The following is a 24,068-nucleotide window of genomic DNA, read 5'->3' as shown; positions in this document are numbered from 1 at the left end:
CTTCTAGAGTTGATATGATCAACTCCATCTTCAAGCCCCCAGCGTGACACATTGGGCAAGTGTCTTCTACTATAGCCTCAGGCTGACTAAAGCCTTGCGAGTGGATTTGGTAAACAGAAACTGAAAGAAGCCTGTCATATATATGTATATATGTGTGTGTATGTATATATATATATATATATATTTGTATTTGCTTGTTATCAGTCGTAAGACACTTGTTGTTTTCACCGTTAATGCTTCTGTATTTCATGTTTCTGTATTCCATTATTGTTTTTTGTTTTTTTTTATATCTGTCCCTTTTGCTGTCCTGGTGTTCGTATGCATTCGATCCTTCTTCCAGGAAATCTACGCTTCCAGCTTAGTTTTTCTTGGAGGGCTGGCCGTGATCTAGTAATCTCAAGATTAATCAGCCGAAATTACTACGATGATCCGGTTCTTGACTGAAGACTGAGGGGTTCGAATGTCCTGTCCATGTTTATTGTATCGTCTTCTATGAGTTATACGTTCTTGTCCATGTTGTATTTTTCTACATACCTTAATATATATATATATCTATATATAAAACTGAAATGCGTTTTTACCGCTTGGATCGCTTTCAATGCCACTACGTCCCGTCCGATTCGCTCCAAAATTTACAGGGACATGTAGAATGAGGTGATGATGCTCGTGAGCTACCTTAGAAATCCCTAGCTTGAAAGGTGTGGTAGCTAGGGGCCATCTTCCTCACTCACGCTATTTCCTTCTTTCCCTCTCTTACTCCCCTTCATTTATAACTTTGAGAATGCCACTCCTGTTATTTAATGTATTCCCCTCAACTCCCTTTCACTTTCCCTTTATAAGTTCGTCAGACGGCTTTCTTTGATGTATCTGTCTGCATTCATAGGGAGAATTATCATCGCTACAAATTATGTATATGTCTTCCTCACTCACTCACTCTTTTTCCTAATGATAATTATCATCGCCACCACCACCAACACACAATACTCACTCTATTTAATACAAACGGCCTTCTTTTATGTATGTCTGTGTGAAAGAGATAGATAACTGAAATTTTTTACTCGGTTTTTGTAGTGCGTGCGTGTATATGCATGTATGTGTATATGTATGTATGCATGTATGTGTGTGTGTATGTATCTATGTATGTGTGTGTAAGTATGTGTGTGTGTATGTGTGAGTGTGTATGTATGTACCTTTGCCTGTTTATGCAACGGTCTGCTATGGAGAAAATAATGAGGTTGACTCAATGGAAATATATACATACACACACATACATACACATACATACACACACACACATACATAGATGCAGACCTATGTTAAAAGTGCTGGCAAGTTTGCATGACAACTATTTTTTTTCCTCAAATGAAAGGCGTGACCTCTAGGACAAAATTCCTCATCTTATAAAATGTGGCCCCAGTACACCCGAATGAAATCGCGTTATATTAACCAAAATGTGAAAAGGGGTCTAAATGGGGCTGGAAGGGGATTAAAATTTAAAGGAGCGGGTGTTTAGCAATTCTCTGTTACATCAAGCTAAAAAATTTGCGCCAGCCTTTTAATCGTCAATGTGTTGCCGTCCATGATTTTACGCCAGCCGTTAAACTGTCAAAATGTTGCTGTCCGTCGTTAAGAAATGCCAGCCATGCTGACTCTACTACCCTCAGATTCTATCCCTTCGAACTTTGGTTTCCAATATTTCATTATTTTTATTCAGCTTGCAAGTTCGTCTGTCCCTTTTAAATGTTAGTGTTTTGCTGTCTGCCTTGAAGCAGACCTTTCCGTTGTTACTGCCTGATATTTATGATTGATCTTTCTAAATATTTTATTTCTCAACTTACTCAAGATCTTTTGTTGTTTATAAATGGGAGAGAGATAGATAAAGATAGAGAGTAAGAGAAAGCGAGGGAGAGTCCGAGAGAAAGGAAGAGTAAGAGAGTGGGAAAGTGAGAGAGAAACAAAGAGGGAGAATCATCATCATCATTATCGTTTAACCTCCGTTTTCCGTGCTAGCACGGGTTGGACAGTTTGACCGGGGTCTGGGAAGCCAGGAGGCTGCACCAGGCTCCAGTCTGATCTGGCAGTGTTTCTACTGGTGGATGCCCTTCATAACGCCAACCACTCTGTGAGCGTAGTGGGTGCTTTTTTCGTACCGCCGGCACAGGTGCCAGGGGGGCTGGCAACGGCCACGATCGGCTGGTGCTTTTCACGTGCCACCAGCACAGAAGCCAGTCAAGGCGGCGCTGCAATCCGCCACGTTCGGATGGTGCTTTTTACGTGCTGAAAGGAAGCAACAGAAAGTAACAACCACACTCTTACCCGTGCGTAGAGCGGGTCACCTTCAGCTAGTATATATATATATATATTTGTTTGTTTGCTTGTGTGTCTGTGCTTGTCCCCCAACACTCGCTTGACAACCGATGTTGGTGTGTTTATGTCCTCGTAACCTAGTGGTTCTGCAAAAGTACTAGGGTTACAAAGAATAAGTTCTGGCGTTGATTTGTTCAACTAAAGGTGGGGCTCCAGCATGACCACAGTCAAAATGACTGAAACAAGTAAAATAAAAATGATAGCTTCAAACATGTTAGAAATCATAGAAATTATTATATTATTACTATTATTCATCATCATCACCATTTTTAATGTCCACTTTTCATGCTTGAAATTGGTCAGATGGAATTTGTTGAAGCAGATTTTCTATAACCAAATGCCCTTCCTGATTGCTAATGTCTGTCCATCTGTCTATAGCTGGACAGACGGAAAAACACACACACATTGAGCTTCTTTCAGTTTCCATCCATCAAGTCCACTCACAAAGTTTTGGTAGGTTTGAGGCTACAGTAGAAGATACCTGCCTATGGTATCACATAGTAAAATTGAGCCTAGGACGGCATGGTTGGGAAGCATATATAATACATATACATATATATATATAAATAAATACACACATGCACACACCTTCTCTTAAGCAATGAGGATATATATATTTCCCTTGTTTGATTGCCCTGCAGATCAAAAAGCAAACAACACCCCCACTTCATGGTTGAACAGTTAGGTTAGCAAACAGGAGGCTAGGAGAGGTCACCAGCTGTACAAACAATCTGATCTAACAAACAAGTCATCTTACTAAAGCAAACACTGAGAAAAATGGATGTAAATTAGTATATGGTGATAGATCAGCCACCAGCTTCAATGACAATTATTCAGCTGTTTAATCAAGTTGATTGCTTGCATGTTAAATTTAACATCCAAGTGGCTAACTGAATGTTCCACATATCTGTGGTACATCATCATTATTTTAATGTTCACTTTTCCATGCTTGCATGGTCAGACAGTATTTGATGCAGATTTTTTTATTAGCCAGATGCAATTCCTCACCAGTTTCCAAGCCAAGTAATATTTCCCATGGTCAGACATATTTTTCACAGGAGACAAGAATCAAACAACATCGCTTGTATGACTGATGGTTAGTTACAACCATCACATATCTAGACAAAGATACACACAATCAAATCCACTTGCAAAGCTTTGGTTGGCATGGGGCTGTTGAAGACACTTGCCCAAGGTGCCATGCAGTGAGACTGAACTCAAGACCATATAGTTGGGAATCCAGCTTCTCAACCATACTGCCACATCTTAATATAATTCTCAGGCCAAATCAATATGATACAATATAACAAGGAGTTTTGAAATATAGGTAAAATTCATCTAGCAGGCTTCCACACAACCTCTGCTAATTCAAATCCACTGTTAATTCAAATGGTGTTTGAGGTAATCCAAAACTATAGTAAAAGACACTTGTTCAAGATGCTACGTAATATCAAACCTGGGATCCCCCAATTGCAAAACAAACTTCTTAGCAACAGGGTCATACCAGCACCCAAAACACAGATGCACTTACACTCTAGAAAATGAGGGAGCTACTATGTGGTCACTTGATTTGCTAGAAATATCAGCACAACATCTCAAATTACAGTAAAAACAAAAAAAAGGGGACACCTTTGATAATCTCTGCAAAGATTAGCTGGTCATAGCTAAAATGTCTTTGGTCATAAGTGCTCAGAACTGAACTGGAATAACACATGCATATACACACAATATTTGTCGAGTTGCTATTCAAACACAAATTTAAATATGTAAATACTTATATACTGGTGAGACTTCAAAGTAAATTTCCAATGGAAAGAATATAAATGGTCGCATGATCCCAGTATGTTATCAAACAATTATTCCATAAAGCCCTAAAGTATTAAAAAGTAAAGATCGATCTCTGATGAGAATTGAACCTAGACCTTAAATGGCTGAAACAACTAAATACTGTATTATATTTACACCAGGGCTTTTACACTTCCTGCCAACTCCACCAAAATCAAGTTACCAACATTAAATAAAACTCCATCTTATTGAACAACCAGGATGTGAGGTGGGAGTAGATGGGAGATTTGGTATTGCCTCTGACAAGAATTCTTTGTGGTGTTTGGTTACATTCTAAGTTGAAATCCTACACGTGTACATTTGACATAGCTTTTCATTGTATAGACGTCAATAAAATAAGTACCAAAAGTTGGAAAGAGAGATTTTAGGCAACTGTAACCTTGAAGGCAAGGTTCTATAGATACAGTCAGTCCTTGAGGTCTTTGTCAGTATCAGAATATAGTTTTGCTGGCTTCAATCCAATGACTGAAACAAGCAAAAGAGTGAAGGATTAAGGGGGCAAAAAAGAATGGAAGAATTAACAGAGTGAAAAAGCCTCAAGGGTTATAACAGTGAAAAAGAATGGGAAAAAAGAAAGGAATTCTATGAATGGTTAGGAACTGGATAAAAACAAGAACTTGAAAGAATGACAACCAAAAGAGGTTGAAGCAAGGATAAGAAAAAAAGGCAATGATTAAATCTGAAATAATAAAAAAAAACATTTGTCTAGCAGGAAAAATATCTAGACAGGTCTCGTAGGAGCTACACAAGGGAGATGAAAGTAGTTCTTAAAGGAAGGGGCAAATATAAATTCACAGTATTTAGAATAGGAATATTTGCAGGGATTGGTAAATAGGATTAAGGAAGTGGTGTAAAAATAAAAAAGGGTAAGGACAGAGAATTGCAGTTGGATTGAACCGGGTTAATAATAACCAAGGTGTAGTGTTAAGGTGTTACCTACATCTATGCACTTTTTAGATTCATATATTGTGTGAAGGAGTGAGTGAGCAAGCATGATGTACCGAAGAACCCTTTTTCATTTTCTTGCATCACATGCAAAAGGCAATAGTAACGATATATCCAACTTCTGGAAGTAGGCAGCCCCAACTACAGAAATTGCCACAACTACACACACAAACACACAGACACACAAGCAATTATCAAAGAGGAAATGCCTGTAAATATAATTACACTAATACTTAAGACAACAGCATTAGGTATTTTGCACTCGTTTGTTATTAATCAAATCAGTAATTAAAAGTATATTTGCAGAACAGCAGAAGTAGTGGGTTGCTACAACAATGATGATGGTGATGGGAAAAGTATGGAGTGTAGTGGGCATTCTGTAATCTTTCATTACATGTGAAAATATTTCCATTTAATAATCTCAACTCAAACCAGAGATGTTTACTTAAGTCACAAGACATTGTATAAGATTCAGTAGTTTAATGATTTTAATTGCTATATAAAACCAAGTAGACAGTGACAGTAGTGATGTTAATTACTTCATACATAATTCTACAATATATATAACAGTTGTTCATCTAGTCAACCTTAGATCAAGTTGACCTTATGATGCTCTTACTAACTTTGCATAATGCTCCTTCACCTGGTCACTCCTTGACAAAGATGACCTTGTAAGAAGGCTAAGGCCACCCCAATTAATGTCCATTTTATATCTGAATCCACACTGCACTCCAACAAGACTTCTCTCAACTCCTCTATTTCACCTCTCTCACCGTCTCACACACAATTAAAACTTCTCCAGCTGCTCCTACTCCCTCAACAAGACAGCTAGTTCTGAAGGTATCATTTCTGTTATTCTGATCTCCCCAAAACCAGCTCCCAACGCACACAAACAGTGCATTCAGGACTATCTCTCTTCGAGCACATCTGAAAGTAGTGGTGATTAAGGGGCAACTTAACTCATGAACAAGCTGGAGCCTCATCACTGGATACAGTTTAATGTCTCACCCAAGACCACATTACTCAATGCCTCCTTTTTTCTTTCACTTTTCTAAGACAGTATGACATGATTTAAGGAAGCCATAGCTATCTTTTCAAGCAAATTCAGAAACCACAGAGAAGTGTTTCTGTTGGCCTGGGACAACAAATGTCGAATTGTTGCTGTTTATCCTCAAATCAGTTTGATTCAGCAGACTTTATGACCAAAATTATTCCAACCTTTGCTATCAGAATTTTTGTTTGTTCGTTGTTCAATCACAGGGTAGCCAAGACTTCATTATTTAATGTATCCTTTCTTTTCTTAAAGACATCATTATCATCATTTAACGTACGTTTTCCATGCTAGCATGGGTTGGACGGTGCAACCAGGGTCTGGGAAGCCAGGAGGCTGCACCAGGCAACAGTCTGATCTTGCAGTGTTTCTACAGCTGGATGCCCTTCCTAATGCCAACCACTCCATGTGTAGTGGGTGCTTTTTACATGCCACCAGCACAGGGGCCAGAGGAGGCTGGCAATGGCCACGATCGGTTGGTGCTTTTTACATGCCACCAGCACGGACGCCAGTCTAGGTGGCACTGGCATCGGCCACGTTTGGATGGTGCTTTTTACGTGCCACCAGCATAGGTATCACAACTACAATTTCCATTTGATTTTTATTTTGATGTTGATGTACTTGACTCAAAATAAAAATTAAAATGGAAACTGTATTTGTGATACCCGTGCCGGTGGCACATAAAAAGCACCATCCGAATGTGGCCGATGCCAGTGCCACCTCGACTGGTGTCCGAGCTGGTGGCACGTAAAAAACACCAACCGATCATGGCCATTGCCAGCCCCCCTCTGGCCCCTGTGCCGCTGGCACGAAAGACACTAGAAAACAAAGTGATGGAAAATTGTCTATTATTCCTAATAAAAGCTCTTGGTTTGTTTGAGACAACAATGGTAGATTAAGCCCATGGTGGACATTAATGAGTTTGACTCATAAGTGCAGATACGGTTATGTGGTTAAGAAGTTACTAAGCAACCAAGTATTTTTTGGTTCAGTTCCACTGCACAGCACCATGGGCAAGTAGCTTTTACTATAGCACCAAGACAATCAAGGCCATGCAAGTAAATTAGGAAAACAGACCTGTGTGTGTGTGAATGTTTGCATTCCAGGCTTGTCATGATTTGAATGAAATGTTTACATTACTTGTTGACATTGCAAGCAATCACTCTACACTTTCAAAAACCTGGCCACAGTCCAATGAATAAAATCGGTAAAAGAGAATAGAAAGATTAGAATTTATGCTATTCAGCATGTGTTTAATTTTTAACATAATGAAATGATATTATAAAGATCTATAAAATTTATGCCTCGAAATATAAAATATTGAATTGCCACGGGTCTCACTAGTAATTATTATAAGTTAAACGAAAACAATCAGTTATTTACGCATTCTTCATCATGCGGCCAATTTATGAAATATTATACAACCCCAGCACGACTGCTGCTTTAAAGCTGAAACAAGTTTAAGAAACAGCTGATTTAGTATTAACATATATAATATAATGATTATCGACAATCTAATTAAAAATGATTGTGTAGCGAGTATATGAAAATGTTAGTTGAATTACTTAATGTTCAAATCTTTTCAGAAAGTACGAAGACAACCTCAATCACATTCCCGCCTCATTAGACCTCTTCGCCTTACTTGTTCAAGTATCGATGATAGAATTAATAATAATTATAAAAAAAACGTGGAGAAAATATGTCCATGAGTAAAAAAAAAAATTAGCGTTTCAAAAAAAGAAAAAAAAAAACGAAAAATGACATTCGAGATAAATTACTCAGAAACGCCATTCTCATGAAAAAGCAACAGTTAAGTTGGTATCGAGTAGTTAGTAACAGCAGGGTATTTTGAGAATTACAATGAAGTTGGTCTCAACTGTATCAAAACCATATTTAAATGTCAAGCACAGTATATATATATAGTCTAGAAATAATATAGAAAATGTGAAAACAGATTTAGAACACATGGTGATATAAAGCAAAAACAGTGTAAATGTGAATTAATTATTAATAGCAGCACATACCGGTATGAATTAAGTTTATATATAGAATGTGTATGTGTATTATTAAGGGTACATACACTTCGGGTATTGAAACTGGTAGGATTCATTTACGTAACTTAGAATTTTTTTTTTTCTAATAGTAAAACGTCATGTTTGAAATGACAGTTATTATTTTTAATATTGTTACAATTATTATTATCAATGCTATTACTGTTGTTATTATTATATTGTATTGTTGTGTAATCGAAAACTGGATCACATTCCTGGCATTGAAAGTTAATAAATTCCTCCAGATTGCCTTTCAAAAAAGAAATTGTTTATTTTGTTAGGAATTTTTTTTACGTCACAATATAAAGACGTTGTTACTGTTGTTAGTTCTCGAGTTAGTTGTGATCGGAGGCCTATGATCGAAAGCACTCCGTTCACAACCTCAGACCATACTATATAAATGTGTTTCACCCCTATTCTTTTTTTAATATGAGGTTGATTTGGTTGCAATTTCTAGCGGGTCGAGCTACCACGTAGGGACTCTAGGTTTCGCGAACCAAATGAGGGGCCCTCGATGTGATCGCTTGAACTGCTCGGAAAAGCAACCAGATCTTCCAAAAATCACACACCTTCGTCTAAAACAAAATAAAAAGGGAAAATTTCACTGAGAGGTATGAACCACCTCAGATGAACCCGATTTTAAATTTAAAATTTTATCAGATATTGTGCTCCTCTGCGCCGAAGAAAAATAGGCTATTTAAATGCAAGTGCTTTCATTCATATGTAAAATATATCGCCCATAAATTCTAGGTGATATGTTTTACAAATTCTGGGTTTTCAGTCATTCCATATGTGTGTGTGTCAGCATGAAAAGAAACATAAAAAAACGTTAAAAGGAAATTATAATGCCCTCTCTACCCCAGATCAGCTTCTGGCCCGTTAATTATGTTAGAACTGGAGAAAAAAAAGTAAATACTTCAGAGAGAAAGAAGTACTAAACATGATCGGTTCGCAACTTTTATAAAACTTCTATCAAACTTTGTATAACAAGAGAAATTGAGAACAATTTAAACACAACTACTGTGAAACAACAATAATTCCCTTATTAACAAATATTTGCAATAAAATTAAAGGAAGAGATTGCAATTTCACTTGTTGAGTCTCACCATCAATGTCAGAATAACATTGTTTCTCAGCTAATTTGCTCGATTATCCCAATTAACTTAAATATCAAATGGTCTGGATTTGAATGTAGTTTAGACATTTGGAGGTGGTGAAAGATTTACTGATAGAAGTGTGGGGTACTAGAAAAAGTTTCTAAACTATTAAGAATCAATCACATAATCTGACAGGAAACAATCAAAATAGAAAACGTGATACATGAGAGAACTTATATATTTAAAGAAAACGGTCGGTATATTTACTCACAGTAAAGCATCAGAAGTTAAGGAGAAACTACTGGCAGTCCTCGAAAACTAAAAGTAAATACAAATAAGTTCTACTTAGCGAACTTTTTGTATTTTTACAGAGGACTGTCACTCATGATACATAAAGGAAAAAAAAGTGGGGAAATGCTATTCTTTTTTTAAAAGAAGTTTTAGAAATTTTTCATTTATTTTAGGCAATGTTCCAAACATGATTGACAACATTGCGGCACCTCAGAAGCTTCCTACGTGGTAGCTATCTGGGCTAAAAGATCGCCGCTATCTGACTTGTAAGAAACAGCCGCTGTCTCCATCAGATTACACCAAACCAAATTTTAAAAAGAATAATAATTTTTTTTAAAGAAAGTGAGAGGAGAACGTGAGACAATGTAAACCCAGCTACCGCTAAAACGACGAGAAATTCACGGTTGGAATGTTTTTGCTCAAAGGTCAGCTTGATCAGTTTGCCTGGGGCTAAACAACAGACACATGTATACGTGTGTGTGTTATGAGTGAATGTAGCAAAAAGTTTCAAAAATTGCCATATGGATTAACTTGACTGATGCACTACAAACAACTATACAATTTTAATATCTATGAAAACTTAAATAAACATTAGCAAAATATATTTTTGATACCATTCCTACACATTCTACCCGAGGTTTAATTCATATCAAGTGTTAATATTGTAATATTCCACTGACAGTTACTCTATAGTCACAATAATAATTTTACCAACTTTATATGGTTTATTTTAATAAAATAAAGTCAATTCATTGGGACTTTGTTCCATTAAATTTTAAATTTTCTTTTAGCGAACACCATAAATTGTACAACTTAATTTTTTTTTAAACTTCTATAAATAAACAGTTGAATAATAATGAATGGATAACTGCCAAAACATCAGACCTGCCTACTATTAAAAAGGCAAACTGTAAATAATAAAATGAACATTAGCTTCGATTATAACTTCGGTTAAAAATATTAATCTTTGTGCTAATACAAGTAAAAATAGAAAGGAAGACTTTTGCAGTAAATAATTACGGTTAACTTTAAAAGGGCATGGATAAAAATAAACTTAGAGCTGTTTGAGGAAAGTTTTTCGCTTACAGGTACGAGAAATCTCAACAAGTTGAAGTGACCAAATATAATTTTTTTTTCTTTCTTCAAAAGTATGTAATAAAATAAACAATTATGATTACTTAATTGGGAAGGAGAATCAAATAGTTGATAACTAGTTTAATAATATAATGAGGTTATGTTACAGCCCATACATTGTGGAAGAAAGAGTTACATGGACTATTTATGTACAGCTGTGAAAAAGCTTTACGTGGTGAAAAAGGGCATAATTATGCTAGAAAAAAGACAAAGAATATATTAGAAATAGTATGATGGTTTAATGAACCAGCGATCTTTATCTAGGATAAAAACTTTATAGTTGATGAAGTTTATCTCAAGTGATGACGACAAAGATCGGCCTACATTTTCTAAATGAAATGAAACAGTTATTTACTTTTTAACATCACATTTTGTCATTTCACTCATTGCAGTAACGACTGAGTCTTGTGTTATTTGATCCGATCTAGAGGAACTTTTTCAGACTCTATTTTACTTACAACCTTGTTTGGTCCGAAGAGATAAAATTAAATATAAATTTCCCACGTGCATAAATCAGTGAACAACAACATAAATACCTACAATTTATCCCAATCAATTCAATACTTGGATATTTACAAACTAGTAACTGTTTTTGTTGTTTTATTTTTTTTTTTTTACATTTTTGAAAATTAATTAAAACCCAGGACTAATTCAAATTTACTTTTAAATTTATTATGTCAATCATGTTTTCATTTTATAATCGAAGAATGTACCGTTAAGACAGACTTGTGCCACACTGCAGTAACATCTGTTAATTCCATCTAAATGCTTAATTACATTTAATTAGACAGATAATAAAGAAATCGCCAATCTAGTTTTAAACTAGGCAAATAAAAACAATGAAACTATATATGAAATAAACGGGCCCGCGATTAATTCCTTTAAAAATAATTTTACATGACAGGACGATTTTGAAAATTTACTTTCTAAAATCTAGATGAAAATCCCGCCAAAATCTAACGTATTTTCTCCTAGTTCACATATAAATAATCTAAGACATTTGTTATAACTTCAAATGCACAAGAAAATATCATTCAGCTAATATAATCTTTGAATTAATGAAAACCAATAACCGGCATGAAAAATAAAAGTTGTTTTAAAGTTGTAAAGTATTATTAATGTCAACAATACGATTATCAGAATATGAAGGGGCCGTTGAAAACTTACCTTATCCCGCTCAAAATACAATATATTTGCAATCGGTTGAAAAAAAAATAGTTTATAGTCACGAATGCGTTTATGGACAAAAAGTATGTTATATCCACAAAAAAGATGGTAAAAATAAAAAGTTTATACGTGTGCGCAAATTATTTAACGGCGTTACTTTGATCGTGGTGATGGTTGTAGTGGTATGACTAGAGTGAACAGCCGGCGAAGGAAGAGCTGAAGCAATTAAGTAACACGACTCAGCCAGTGTGCTGAATAGACAGAACTTTTAAGTGGAATGTGGATACAAGAAGGAGGGGGGTGGCATTATAAAGCTACGTCGCCCTGACCTATCCTTCAGTAACCTCTGTGTAAGCGACAATGACCCGGAAGCAATATATAGAGCCAATAACGTGGTTGCTTGAAATGCTAAACATAGCAACCGAATCTCTCTCAACTTACTACCGTCATAAAAAAGAAAAAAGACACATAAGATAAGATAGTCTTAAACATACCCCTGAAAAGACGGGATAAGCCAAGGCTAGAATGTATAGGATGATTCGTTTGCTCGGTTAGGGCATAACAACAACAAACAGAAAATGAAAGTGTGAAAGAAGTGGGAGGGATTAGGTGTGTGGGTAATACTATCGTTGCTATGTAAAATTAAGAGACAAACATCGGGAAAAGTTTCATATACGTCCTCATTATTTCGCCGATTTGAGGACGTTCCCTTCAACATCGTTTTATGTTCCTTATAATGCATCCTGGCTATGAATGGAATTATTATAGGTGACGACATTCATACGTATCAGTTAATTGTGTATTGAAAGGGCAGACCAGTAGTGCTCTGGTTGCTATGGTTTTTGTATACACACAATGACGTACAGTGACAAATATTGGAAGCTGGTTTATATGTTTTCATGATTTCGCTGTTTGGATGTTGTTCCCTTTCGGTTGGAAAGTGATTCAAATGCAGTGTAAGTTGTGTATATACTTAATATTACGTATCGTAAACATAAATGATATATTTGAATATAGCTAATTGAATGCTGTCTCTTTAAATGATTTATAAAGTGACGTTTTCTTTAACTTGGAGTTTATGAAATACAAAGAGAAATATCGACAAAATATTTGAAAGATATTTACGATCTCTACATCATCTTTACATTTATTTCACTTTTATACTTAAAAAAAAACTCCGAAATACGTTAGTATTTTAAATTTGTGATGCTAGTTCAAGTTGTTAAACTTCAGATCACCCCCAAACGGAGCAAGTCTCTGATCAGTAACATTTCAGAAATGACCATTAACTAATACGCCCGTACCGGCGATCTTTCGTCTCTAGTAGACCTTTCCGTCGATTTCCGTAAAAAAATTTTTTTTTTACATATGGGCTTGCGGGAACTTTTGAAGTAATATACATACATATACACATACACCGAGTAAAAAATTTCAGTTATCTCTTTCTTTCACACATTACTCTGTCTCTTCACACACACTACACAACATACTGTCTGTCTCCCACACCCCATCAAACACACACACACACACATCAATGCTTCCCCTGGACGGTAACTTCAAAAGAACTTCCCTCGTCATACAATCGTTTTCTCTTAGTCTCTTTCGCTCTCATTACTTCAAAAGTTCCCGCAAGCCCATATGTAAAAAAAAAAAATTTCTTTACGGAAATCGACGGAAAGGTCTACTAGAGACGAAAGATTGCCCCCGTACCGTTTTTAAGAAGATAAAGTGTAAATTCAGGGTCATTTGGGTTTTTTTCTGATCAAATAACTACATAGAAGTGTCCTTGAAAGTTTGTTAAATCGATTATTGCATACACAACGCTAAGAGAAATCTCTCTCTCTCTCTCGCTCTCCATCTATCTCTCTGTCTGTCCGTCCGTCTCTCTCAATTTCTCATTCTCTCTTTCTCTCTCTCTCCCTATTTCTGTAACTCTTTCTTTCATTCACTTTCTCTTTCTCACTCTATTTCTCTTTCTATCATTCTCTCTCTCTCTCCCTCTCTCTCAGTCACTTTCTCCCTATCTATCCATCTTTCACTCTCTCTCTCTCTCTCTCTCTCACACACACATACACACACTCACACTCATCCTACAAACTAGATGGATTTTACCTAAAACAAGATTTCCAGAACTCCTAAAACAAGAACTCATCTGCACCACAAACAACGCCTACAGGCATTGAACCAACTCTCTCTCTCACACACACACACACACACAACACTCACTTCTCACTGCAATCACCCCTTTTGGTCTCTTGCCAAAATTAATCTCTGTCATTTCCTCTGTTTCTCAACCATTATAGTTCTGTAAGCAGAGCCATTTTAAAAACATTATAGGCCCCACTGGCAAAGCAGTGTATCGGGTCCCTACATACACAACTACAACATACATAGATTAGCATTGGGCCCCTAGATTCGTGAAGGAGTTGCCAGGCAACTACCCTGTATACCCATGTTTCAAGACAGCAATGTCTGCAAGCATTACTCCATTAGAGAAAGTCACTACATTTGCTAACCACTTTGCATCCATCTAGGGAAATCTTTGCACTCATTAAATAAAAAATCTTCCACAAGATACATAATCACACATGTCAAACACAAAAGTACCTCCAAGTGCTTCAAACTAACAAAGTTACTGGATCAGATTCTTTAGTCTTTCTTTTCCTCATTCTAGTCTGCTTTTTTTTTAAACATGCTACAGTGTGTCCCATTCCCTTGAAGGCAATTCCTCATACTCTACCAACTACCACCCAATTGCATCCACTTCCAATGTCACAAAATAACAGTGAAAGACACTAACAACAAGCATCTCTAATACTTTAAATTTCCCTTCCTCCAACATGCCTACCTGTACTGCTTTCATACAACTGGATCTACTGGAGATCCAATAACTAAATTTTTCCCCACCCTATTCTTAGCAATATTGATGACTCTTCCTAAAGCAGAGAGCTGGCAGAATCGTTTGCACCCCAGGTAGAATGCACAGCAACAGTTCATCCATCTTCATGTTCTGCATTCAAATTTCATTGAGGTTGACTTTGCCTTTTATCTTTTCAAGGTCAATAAAATAAGTAGCAGTTGAACACTGGGGTCACTCTAATCAGCTTACCCCTTCCCCTGGAATTATTGGCCTTGTGCCAAAATTTGAAATCAATATGACAACTCTTCACACATACTTGCTGGAAGCGCATAGCCTACATTATAAATGCTAGATACAATAGCGATGAATGATAGAATTAGCAGAGAGAGGGTATTTCATTACTCATGTGGTATTATGCTACATTTCTGAGTTCAATTATTTCCAAGGTCAACTTCTGCCACTTATCAATCAACCTGATGACAATAAAATAAGCATCAACCAATTACAGGGGTGGATTCCAATTGGCTACAATCCTTCCCTGAATTTGTAAATTTATGCCTCAGATCTGTTATATATCATTATCCTTTTTTATGCTGTGTGGTTTTAGAAAATCACTTGGCAACCACATGGTTTTCAAATCCATCTCCTCAATGCCAACTTACAGAGGTATCTTCTACCTTAGGCTCAAGTTGGCCAATACACTATGACTAGAATTTCATTGGCAAATTGTGCAGAGACTTGCTGTGTATGTGTATGTAGATATGTATATGTTTATATACAAATATGTATATTCATGCGTACATATGGATGTGTATATATATATATATATTATAATACATAAATATACTTGCTTGCGAAGACCTATTGAGGCAAATGTAAACAAATCAAAATCGCTGATGTAGCCGATGAGAGTACCGCCTGATTGGCACTCATGCCAGTGGAACATTAAAAGCACAACCAAGCATGATCATTGTCAGGCCACAGATTGGCTCTCATGCCAGTGAGACATGAAAAGCTCCATTCAAGCATGATCATTGCCAGCATCACCTTACCGGCACATGTGCTAGTGGCATGTGAAAAACAACATTCAAGTGTGGTCATTGCCAGAACCGCCTGACTGGCCCACGTGCCGGTGGCACGAAAAGCACCCACTACACTCTTAGAGTGGTTGGCGTTAGGAAGGGCATCCAGCTGTAGAACATTTGCCAGATCAGATTGAGCCTGGTGCAGCCTCTGGCTCACCAGTCTTCAGTCAAACCGTCCAACCCATACCAGCATGGAAAGCAGACATTAAGGATAATGATGATGATGATATACATACATATATATCTATGTATGAATATATATGTATGTATATATATATATCATCATCATCATCATTTAACATTTGCTTTCCATGCTGGCATGGGTTAGATGGTTTTACAGGAACAGACAAGCCTGAGAGCTGCACCACCTGGATCCAGTCAGACTTTGGCTTGGCTTCTATTTCTGGATGCCTTTCCTAATACCAACCACTCAGAGTGTAGTGGGTGCCTTTTATGCGTCACTGTAACAGGTGCTGTTACATGTCCCCGGCACCAGTCACAACTATGATTTCACTTGGCTTGCCAAGTCTTCTTAATCACTGCAAATCACCAAAGATCATGATCACTACTCATAGACTTCATAAGACCCCACATTTGAAGAACATCTTTCACTACCTTGTCCCATGTCTTCTTGGGTCTACCTCTTCTACAAGTTCCATCCTCAGTTAGAGATCAGTACTTCTTTATGCAGCTTTCCTCATCCATACGCATCACATGACCATACCAATGCAGTCATCTCTCTTGCACACCACATCTGATGCCTCTTATGCCCAATTTTCTTCTCAAGACGTTTACACTCTGCTGTACATGAACACTGACATTGCACATCCAGCGGAGCATAAAAGATTCATTTTCTTTAAAGATGTCCACAGGTATAATATATATTTACATATATACACAAATACATACAAGCATGTGTGTGTATATGTGAGTGCATGTGTATGTATGTGTGTGTATGTATATATATATATATATATATATACACACACACACATAAATGTCTGTGTATGTTTGAGTGCGTGTGTTTGTATGTGTATATATATATATATATATATATATAAATCTGTATTTGTGCATGTGTGTGTGTGTGTATTCTACAGAAACTAGAATAATTTTCCAACACAGATAGGCTGTGACAACAGCTTAGAAAATTGGGTAACCCAATTTTCTTAGTTGTTGTCACAGGTTATCTGTGTTTTAGAATTCCTTTAGTGTCTGTAGAATACTAACCCAATAACAAACCATTAGTTTGTTTACAAGATATTCTTGTGTGTGTGTGCTGATATGTAGATAGATAGATAGATAGATAGATAGATAGATAGATAGATAGATAGATAGATAGATAGATAGATAGGCAGACAGACATACGTACAGGGGTTGGACAAAATAATGGAAACACCTTAAAATTTATTTCAATATGGGGTAGGACTGCCTGTGACAGTAATTACAGCTTGAATTGTATGAAGTATGGACTTGTACAAAGTTTTAATAGTTTTCAGCTAAAACAGTCTCCAGTTCTTGTAGTGTTGATGGTGGAGGATATCGACTCCTTACTTGTTTTTCAAAAATGCACCATAAATGTTCAATAGTATTGTGATCTGGGGACTGTGGTGGCCAGATAAAATGTTCAGCTTCACTAGAATGTTCCTCATGCTATTCTGTAACAACTTTAGCTGTGTGAATTGGTGCATTATCATCCTGAAAGATTGCATTTCCCCTCTGGAAACAGTTCCGCAACCATAGGATGAATTTGATCAGATAAAATGCTTAAATAGTCTTGACTATTAATTCTGCCATGAAGGGAAACCATTGAGCTGGCGGATTTCCAAGATATAGCCCCCCCCCCGCCAGATCATCACAGATCCTCCTCATGTTTAACAGTTGAAAGAAGGCAGTCTGGGTCAAATGCTGCTTTTGACCGCCTCCACACGTATCCTCAGCTGGTGGTCGGAAATAAGATAAAGGATGACTCATCTACATAAATAACATTCTTCCACTGCTCTAGGGACCAATTCTGTAGGTTTTTTACTCCACTCTAAACACTTTGCAACATTTGTTTTTGAAAGTAATGGTTTTCTGATTGCAGCCCTCTGGTGAAATCCAGCTTTGTGTAGGACCTAGTGAACAGTTTTTGTGGAAACTGGGTTCTCGAGGTGGTCATTAAGCTCTGAAGTAATTTTGGGAGCTGTATTTTTTGTGAAGAGTTCGACGGTCCCCATCTGAAAGTTTTGGTTTTCTTCTGGAGTTTTGTTTCGATGAGGAGGTTTTTCCCTCTTTCTTAAAGGCTGACATTACTTCTCGATGCACCAAATATTTTAGTTGTTTTCATTACGCTAGCACCTGCCATATGAGCACCAATAATTTGACCTCTTTGAAAGTCCAATAGATCTGTCATTTTAATGAATTTTAATTACCTTTTCCTGATGATATCTGAAAAGAAACAGCAATTTTAGCAAAACATATTAAGCAACACTAATAATTAATCAAAAAACATAAAAATAAACAAGCTTTTGACGGTTTTATAGATATTTCAAAAAAATGATGCTAGGTGTTTCCATTATTTTGTCCAACCCCTGTATGTATGTGTGTGTACATTATGTATAAGCACTTTGTTTCCCAGATTTTTAAACCTAAATATCAAGAGTACATATTACATACATTTTACATCAGTGAGGCATGTCATTATGTTCAGGATGGCATGACAGAAATAAATTATATCTCTTGTTTATGCTAACTAATGTGTATCAATGAGTTAAGATCTCTATAATAATATTACATTTTTCTTTGATAATGATGATATATTAAATATTTGTTATATCTGGCTGACACACATACCATGGAATTACTGTTGTCAGCCTTTAGTATCAAGGCCAGAATGTAATATTGGCCTTGCTTTTGAAGGCCAGTATTACATTTAAAACAATTACTTGAATTAGTAAGTGTTAAGATTAAACTAATGAGTAATCAATAAGGATAATACATAGATTCTGTCGTCGTCGTCGTCATCATCATCATCATCACCATCATCACCATGCTTTTAATGTCTTCATTCTCTATGGTTGCATGGGTCAGACTGAATTCACCAGGGCAGATTTTCTATAGCTAGAGATGTTCTTCCTGTCACCAACCCTCACTTGTGTCCAAACAAGGTCATATTTCTCCAAGACTAGACATGTTTTCATGGATGTTTGGAAACAAATGACACCCCTTATATGATAGTGATACTTGCTTACAACTATTATACAATATCAAAGCAAGGACACAAACACACACACACACATATATATGATTGCCTCATCTTTTTTTTTTATTGCTCACAAGGAGCTAAACATAGAGGGGACAAACAAAGACAGACAAAGGGATTAAGTCGATTACATCGACCCCAGTGCATAACTGGTACTTAGTTTATTGACCCTGAAATGATGAAAGGCAAAGTTGACCTCAGCAGAATTTGAACTCAGAACATAACAGCAGATGAAATACCACTAAGCATTTCGCTCGGTGTGCTAACACCTCATCTTGTCAGATTTACTTTCAGCTTTGCATGTGCACAGACAGATTTACTTTCATCCTTGCATGTGCACAGACATGACTCTTCATGTCATGCATCCATCACTATAGAACTTTATAAAATACAAAACGGACCAAGAAATGAAATGATAGTGAGACATCTATATACCATTGGATTTAAGGGACAAAAGCTTGTACAACACTTTTGCCACTCTCTTGGTCACCATAGCAGGTCCCAAGGCAAGATGTGCACTGTAGGTTCCAGTGCATTGCAAGATGACTGCAAGTTTTATGTCAGAGTATCTTTCTCCTTGAAGAGCTGTCTTCCCCATGGCTTTATCAAAAATAATGAAGCCTCCTATACTCCAGGGAAATCTATTCAACCCATAATGAGACCCTGGCAGTTACTACCATACCAAGTCAGAATGAACTCCATGCTTCCCATAACTCCAGAACCTCTGAGCTGGTTCCTAATCACTGGATGCAGTTTAATGTCATACATAGGACATATATGCATACATATATGTTGACTAAAATCATAATAAACTGATCCTCCTATATTTTCTTTTACCCAGAGCCAGGAACTTTTCAGCACCCCCTTGTATATCAATCAGTTGTACAGAGCACAGGCTAAAAGTCATTTTGAGCAGTAATATTTTGATTGACGTACTGACCAAGTCCCTGTTCTGACTTGCATTAGTAAAGAGGTTATGTGCCTCTGGTCTTGTGAGTTGCCTATATTGCTAAGAGCATTAACAGAGAAGAAACCAATGGTAACCTTCTGACCAGCCATAACCAACAGCTACATAAAACATATATAAATGGCTGATGCCACATGTAAAGTACTAGTGATGATGCCTTGTAAAACGCATCCAGTACACACTGTAAAGTGGTTGGCATCAGGAAGAGAACCCAGCTGTTGAGACCTTGCAGACAAAAAAACCAGACAATTGGACCTTGTGCTGCTCTCTAGCTGGCCAGCACCTATCAAATCGTCCACCCCATGCCAGCATGGAAAATGGACATTAAATGATGACGATGATGATATATAAATGTATATTCTTTTATTATGTTACTTGTTTCAATCATTTGACTGTGGCCATGCTGGAGCACCACCTCTAGTCGAACAAACTGACCCCAGGACTTATTCTTTGTAAGCCTAATACTTATTCTATTATTCTCTTTTGCTGAACCACTAAGTTAAGGGGACATAAACACTCCAACATCGGGTGTCAAGCAATGGCGGTGGGAGAAACACAGACACACATACATATAAATATTTGTTGTCTGATCAATAAGTATCCGAACTGTTGCTATAGTAACGAGGCCAAACACAGAGAGGGAAGTCATTTGGCACAAATTGCATAATAGTGGTTTTTCTCTAATTTATATATATATATGTATGTATGTATGTATGTATGTATTTATATGTAAATGTCGAAATCTACCTCGTGAAATTAATGATTATTCCAAATTAATTAATTTCACCCTATATTATTACTGATAACTATATATATATATATACCAACATTGCTAGAAATAGGATTAAAGTTGTTGACTCCTCTGTCAGTTCAAATAGAACATGTGACTTTCTGTGGCTGAGGGGGTCTTTAACTCCTATATCTAGCAATGCTGGTGCTACTGTATCCTTGGTCACTTTTAGTGACGATGAATTATTTCTTTTTTGGTACATATGTATATGTGTGTGTGTGTGTGTGTCTACTACTTTACTCACACTTAGCCATAGTCACCTGGCTATGGCTAAATTAGTCAGATTCAGGCAATCCAACCTATCCTTATCACTCTATGCAAATATAATTATTATCTAACATTTTAGTTTTGTGTTTTTTGCAAATTAGATGGCTAATGACAGATTCATTTTTATTAATGACAAACTCCTCAGTTAAATTCCTGGTTACACCCTTCATATACATACAATACATACACACACATATATATACTCTCTGACACACACTCACACACACACACACACATATATATATTAAACTGTTAAGAACAGATATTAGACCTTGATCTTATATATATAATATTCATATATATGTATATATATATATATATATAATATATATATATATATATATATATATATATGTATGTATAATATATAATATACACACACACACATATCAATATCTATATGTATATGTGTGTATATATGTGTGTATATATGTTCCACATAAGTATACCTTGAATAATGATGAAATCAAAATCTATTTCTGTGACTGTATTACTCAAAGGAAGATTATTGCTAAGATGGTCTGCTTTGTTTCCGGCACGTTGCTCCTCTTCTTGAGGTCACCTTTGACAATACACCTGTGTAAATCAAGTGTATGAGTTAGCAATGGAACACTTAATTGGAGCCTTGTCGGAGTGTTTACAGAAACTCAAGTCTCTCAGCACTTCTTGTGGCTGTTACTTGGCTTGCGAAAATAAATAATATTGCGAGCAGGGAGGGGGTAGAGTGAGGAAGGAGAGTTCATTAAATGTTGCCATCATCATCATTATCATCATTATCATCATCATAGTCGTAGTCATCTCCAATGCCATTACTACCACCACCACCTCCACCATGACCACCACAACCATGACAACAATACTGACTACGACCGCTCTACCATCATCATTAGTCCTGTAATAATAATCATCATCATTAAAGCGGTGAGCTGGCAGAATCGTTAGCACACTGGGCGAAATGCTTTGCGGTATTTCGTCTGTCTTTACATTCTGAGTTCATATTCCGCCAAGGTCGACTTTGCCTTTCATCCTTTCAGGGTCGATTAAATAAGTACCAGTTATGCACTGGGGTCAATATAATCGACTTAATCCGTTTGTCTGTCCTTGTTTGTTCTCTCTGTGTTTAGCCCCTTGTGGGTAGTAAAGAAATAGGTATTTCGTCTGTCGTTACGTCCTGAGTTCAAATTCCGCCAAGGTTGACTTTCCCTTTCATTCTTTCAGGGTCAATTAAGTACCAGTTGCATACTGAGATCGATCTAATCGACTGCCCCGCCCCCACACTCCCCAAAAATTTTGGACCTTGTGCCTAGAGTAGAAAAGAATGATCAACATCATTATAATAATTATGATTTCTAATACAGGTTTCAAATTTTGGCACAATGCTATAAACTTTGTTGGAGGAGTAATCCAGTACTCAACTGGTGCCTATCTTATCAACCTCAGTGGAATCTAAACTCAGAACATACAGACAGGTGAAACGCCACTAAGCATTTTGCTTGGTGTACTAATGATTCTGCCAGCTCACTGCCTTTATGATTTCTAATATTAGCACATCAGCACTGTTTTTGCATCAACTTTTCCATGCTGGCATGGGGCAGACAGGACATGTTTGAGGGAGCAGAATTTTTTGGTTAGATGCCCATCCTTCATTGCTTCAACCCTTTTAATAACCTCTTATGATGTCTAGGTATGCATTGTATACAAGATTTCAAAAAAAAAAACAAAAACAGAATACACACAAGACCACAAATTTTGAAGGTAGAATAGTAAAATTGACCCCAGCACTCAGTGATCCTTATTTTACTAACCATGAGTTGGATGAAAGTTTAAGTTGACATGTTAATTCTGGCCAGTTTTTGACTCAGATTGTCAAAAAAAAATGTAGTGAAGTGCCATGAGGGATGATGCTCCATAACATTCAACTTATTCTGCCACTAACTACTGTATTTAATGGCATAAAAGACATATGGGCTTATTAAATAAACCCCAATTTCAAGAGCACATATCCAGGATAATAAGTTTTTAATGCATTAAATCTTGTAATAGAGGCCCAATTTCCCATACAGGATCCAGGGGGAATTTTTTTTTTGAAACATTTTTGGGGAAAAAATAGTGTATAATATAATGTGGTAAGAAGTTTGCTTTACAATCATATGGTTTTGGGTTCAGGTCCATGGTGTGGCACCTTGTCTTTTACTATAACCCTGGTTTGGCCAAAGCTTTGTGACAGGATTTGGTAGATTAAAACTGAAAGAAACCCATCATATATATATATATATATTTTTTTATTCTTTTACTTGTTTCAGTCATTTGACTGTAACCATGCTGGAGCATCACCTTTATTCGAGCAAATTGCTCCCAGGACTTATTCCTTGTAAGCCTAGTACTTATTCTATTGGTCTCTTTTGCCAAACCGCTAAGTTACAGGAATGCACACTGGCATTATAACCATTATAATGGTTATAATTATTATTACAGGGATGATGATGACGATGGTGATGGTGATGGTGTCAGTGGCAGTGATGTCTTTGGTTATGATAATGAGGATTATGAAACTGAAAGAAGCCAGTTTATATAATGTCTATGTATGTATGTATGTATGTATGTATGTATATAATAATAATAATAATAATAATAAACATTGTGTACAGTGCTCAGGTGCACTACAACTCATCTAAAGTGCATATATAATCAGGTGTAGTTTCAACGGATTTCGGAAAGCATGAGGGCCTTAAAGGATGCAGTGTCATGGCAGTCAACAACTGACGCAGGCAGTTTATTCCATGCTTCAGCAACTCTGAGCGTGAAGAAATGTTTCCGAAAGTCATGGGAGCTGTGTTGTTTTCTGACTTTGTAGGCATGTCCACGTGTGTTAGACACATGGAGATCAAAAAGGTGTTCAGTGTTGTT

At 36.6% G+C, this 24,068-nt stretch overlaps 2 protein-coding genes across 8 annotated transcripts in view; one reads left to right on the top strand and one right to left on the bottom strand.

Annotated features, from left to right (window-relative positions):
* LOC115216716 overlaps positions 1-12,283 on the bottom strand; it is a 118,537-nt gene extending 106,254 nt beyond the window's left edge. Inside the window, exon 1 of one of the 4 annotated variants that reach the window (XM_029786254.2) lies at positions 11,949-12,283. The gene's annotated coding sequence lies outside the window, so the exon portion shown is untranslated. Of the gene's footprint in view, positions 1-8,232; positions 8,442-9,627; positions 9,735-11,948 lie in introns of those variants that run through there. The other 3 variants (XM_029786255.2, XM_036506813.1, XM_036506812.1) reach the window with 3 other exon arrangements.
* LOC115216727 overlaps positions 8,716-24,068 on the top strand; it is a 44,118-nt gene continuing 28,765 nt past the window's right edge. For 2 of the 4 annotated variants that reach the window (XM_036506809.1, XM_036506808.1), the window contains exon 1: positions 16,565-16,765. In XM_036506809.1, coding sequence (XP_036362702.1) covers positions 16,608-16,765 — 158 coding nt within the window. In that variant the 5' untranslated portion in view covers positions 16,565-16,607. Of the gene's footprint in view, positions 8,963-12,588; positions 12,905-16,564; positions 16,766-24,068 lie in introns of those variants that run through there. The other 2 variants (XM_036506810.1, XM_029786266.2) reach the window with 2 other exon arrangements.

Source organism: Octopus sinensis, linkage group LG10 (assembly GCF_006345805.1).
Source record: "Octopus sinensis linkage group LG10, ASM634580v1, whole genome shotgun sequence".
NCBI lineage: Eukaryota > Metazoa > Mollusca > Cephalopoda > Octopoda > Octopodidae > Octopus > Octopus sinensis.
This window is presented reverse-complemented; position numbering and strand designations above follow the sequence as displayed.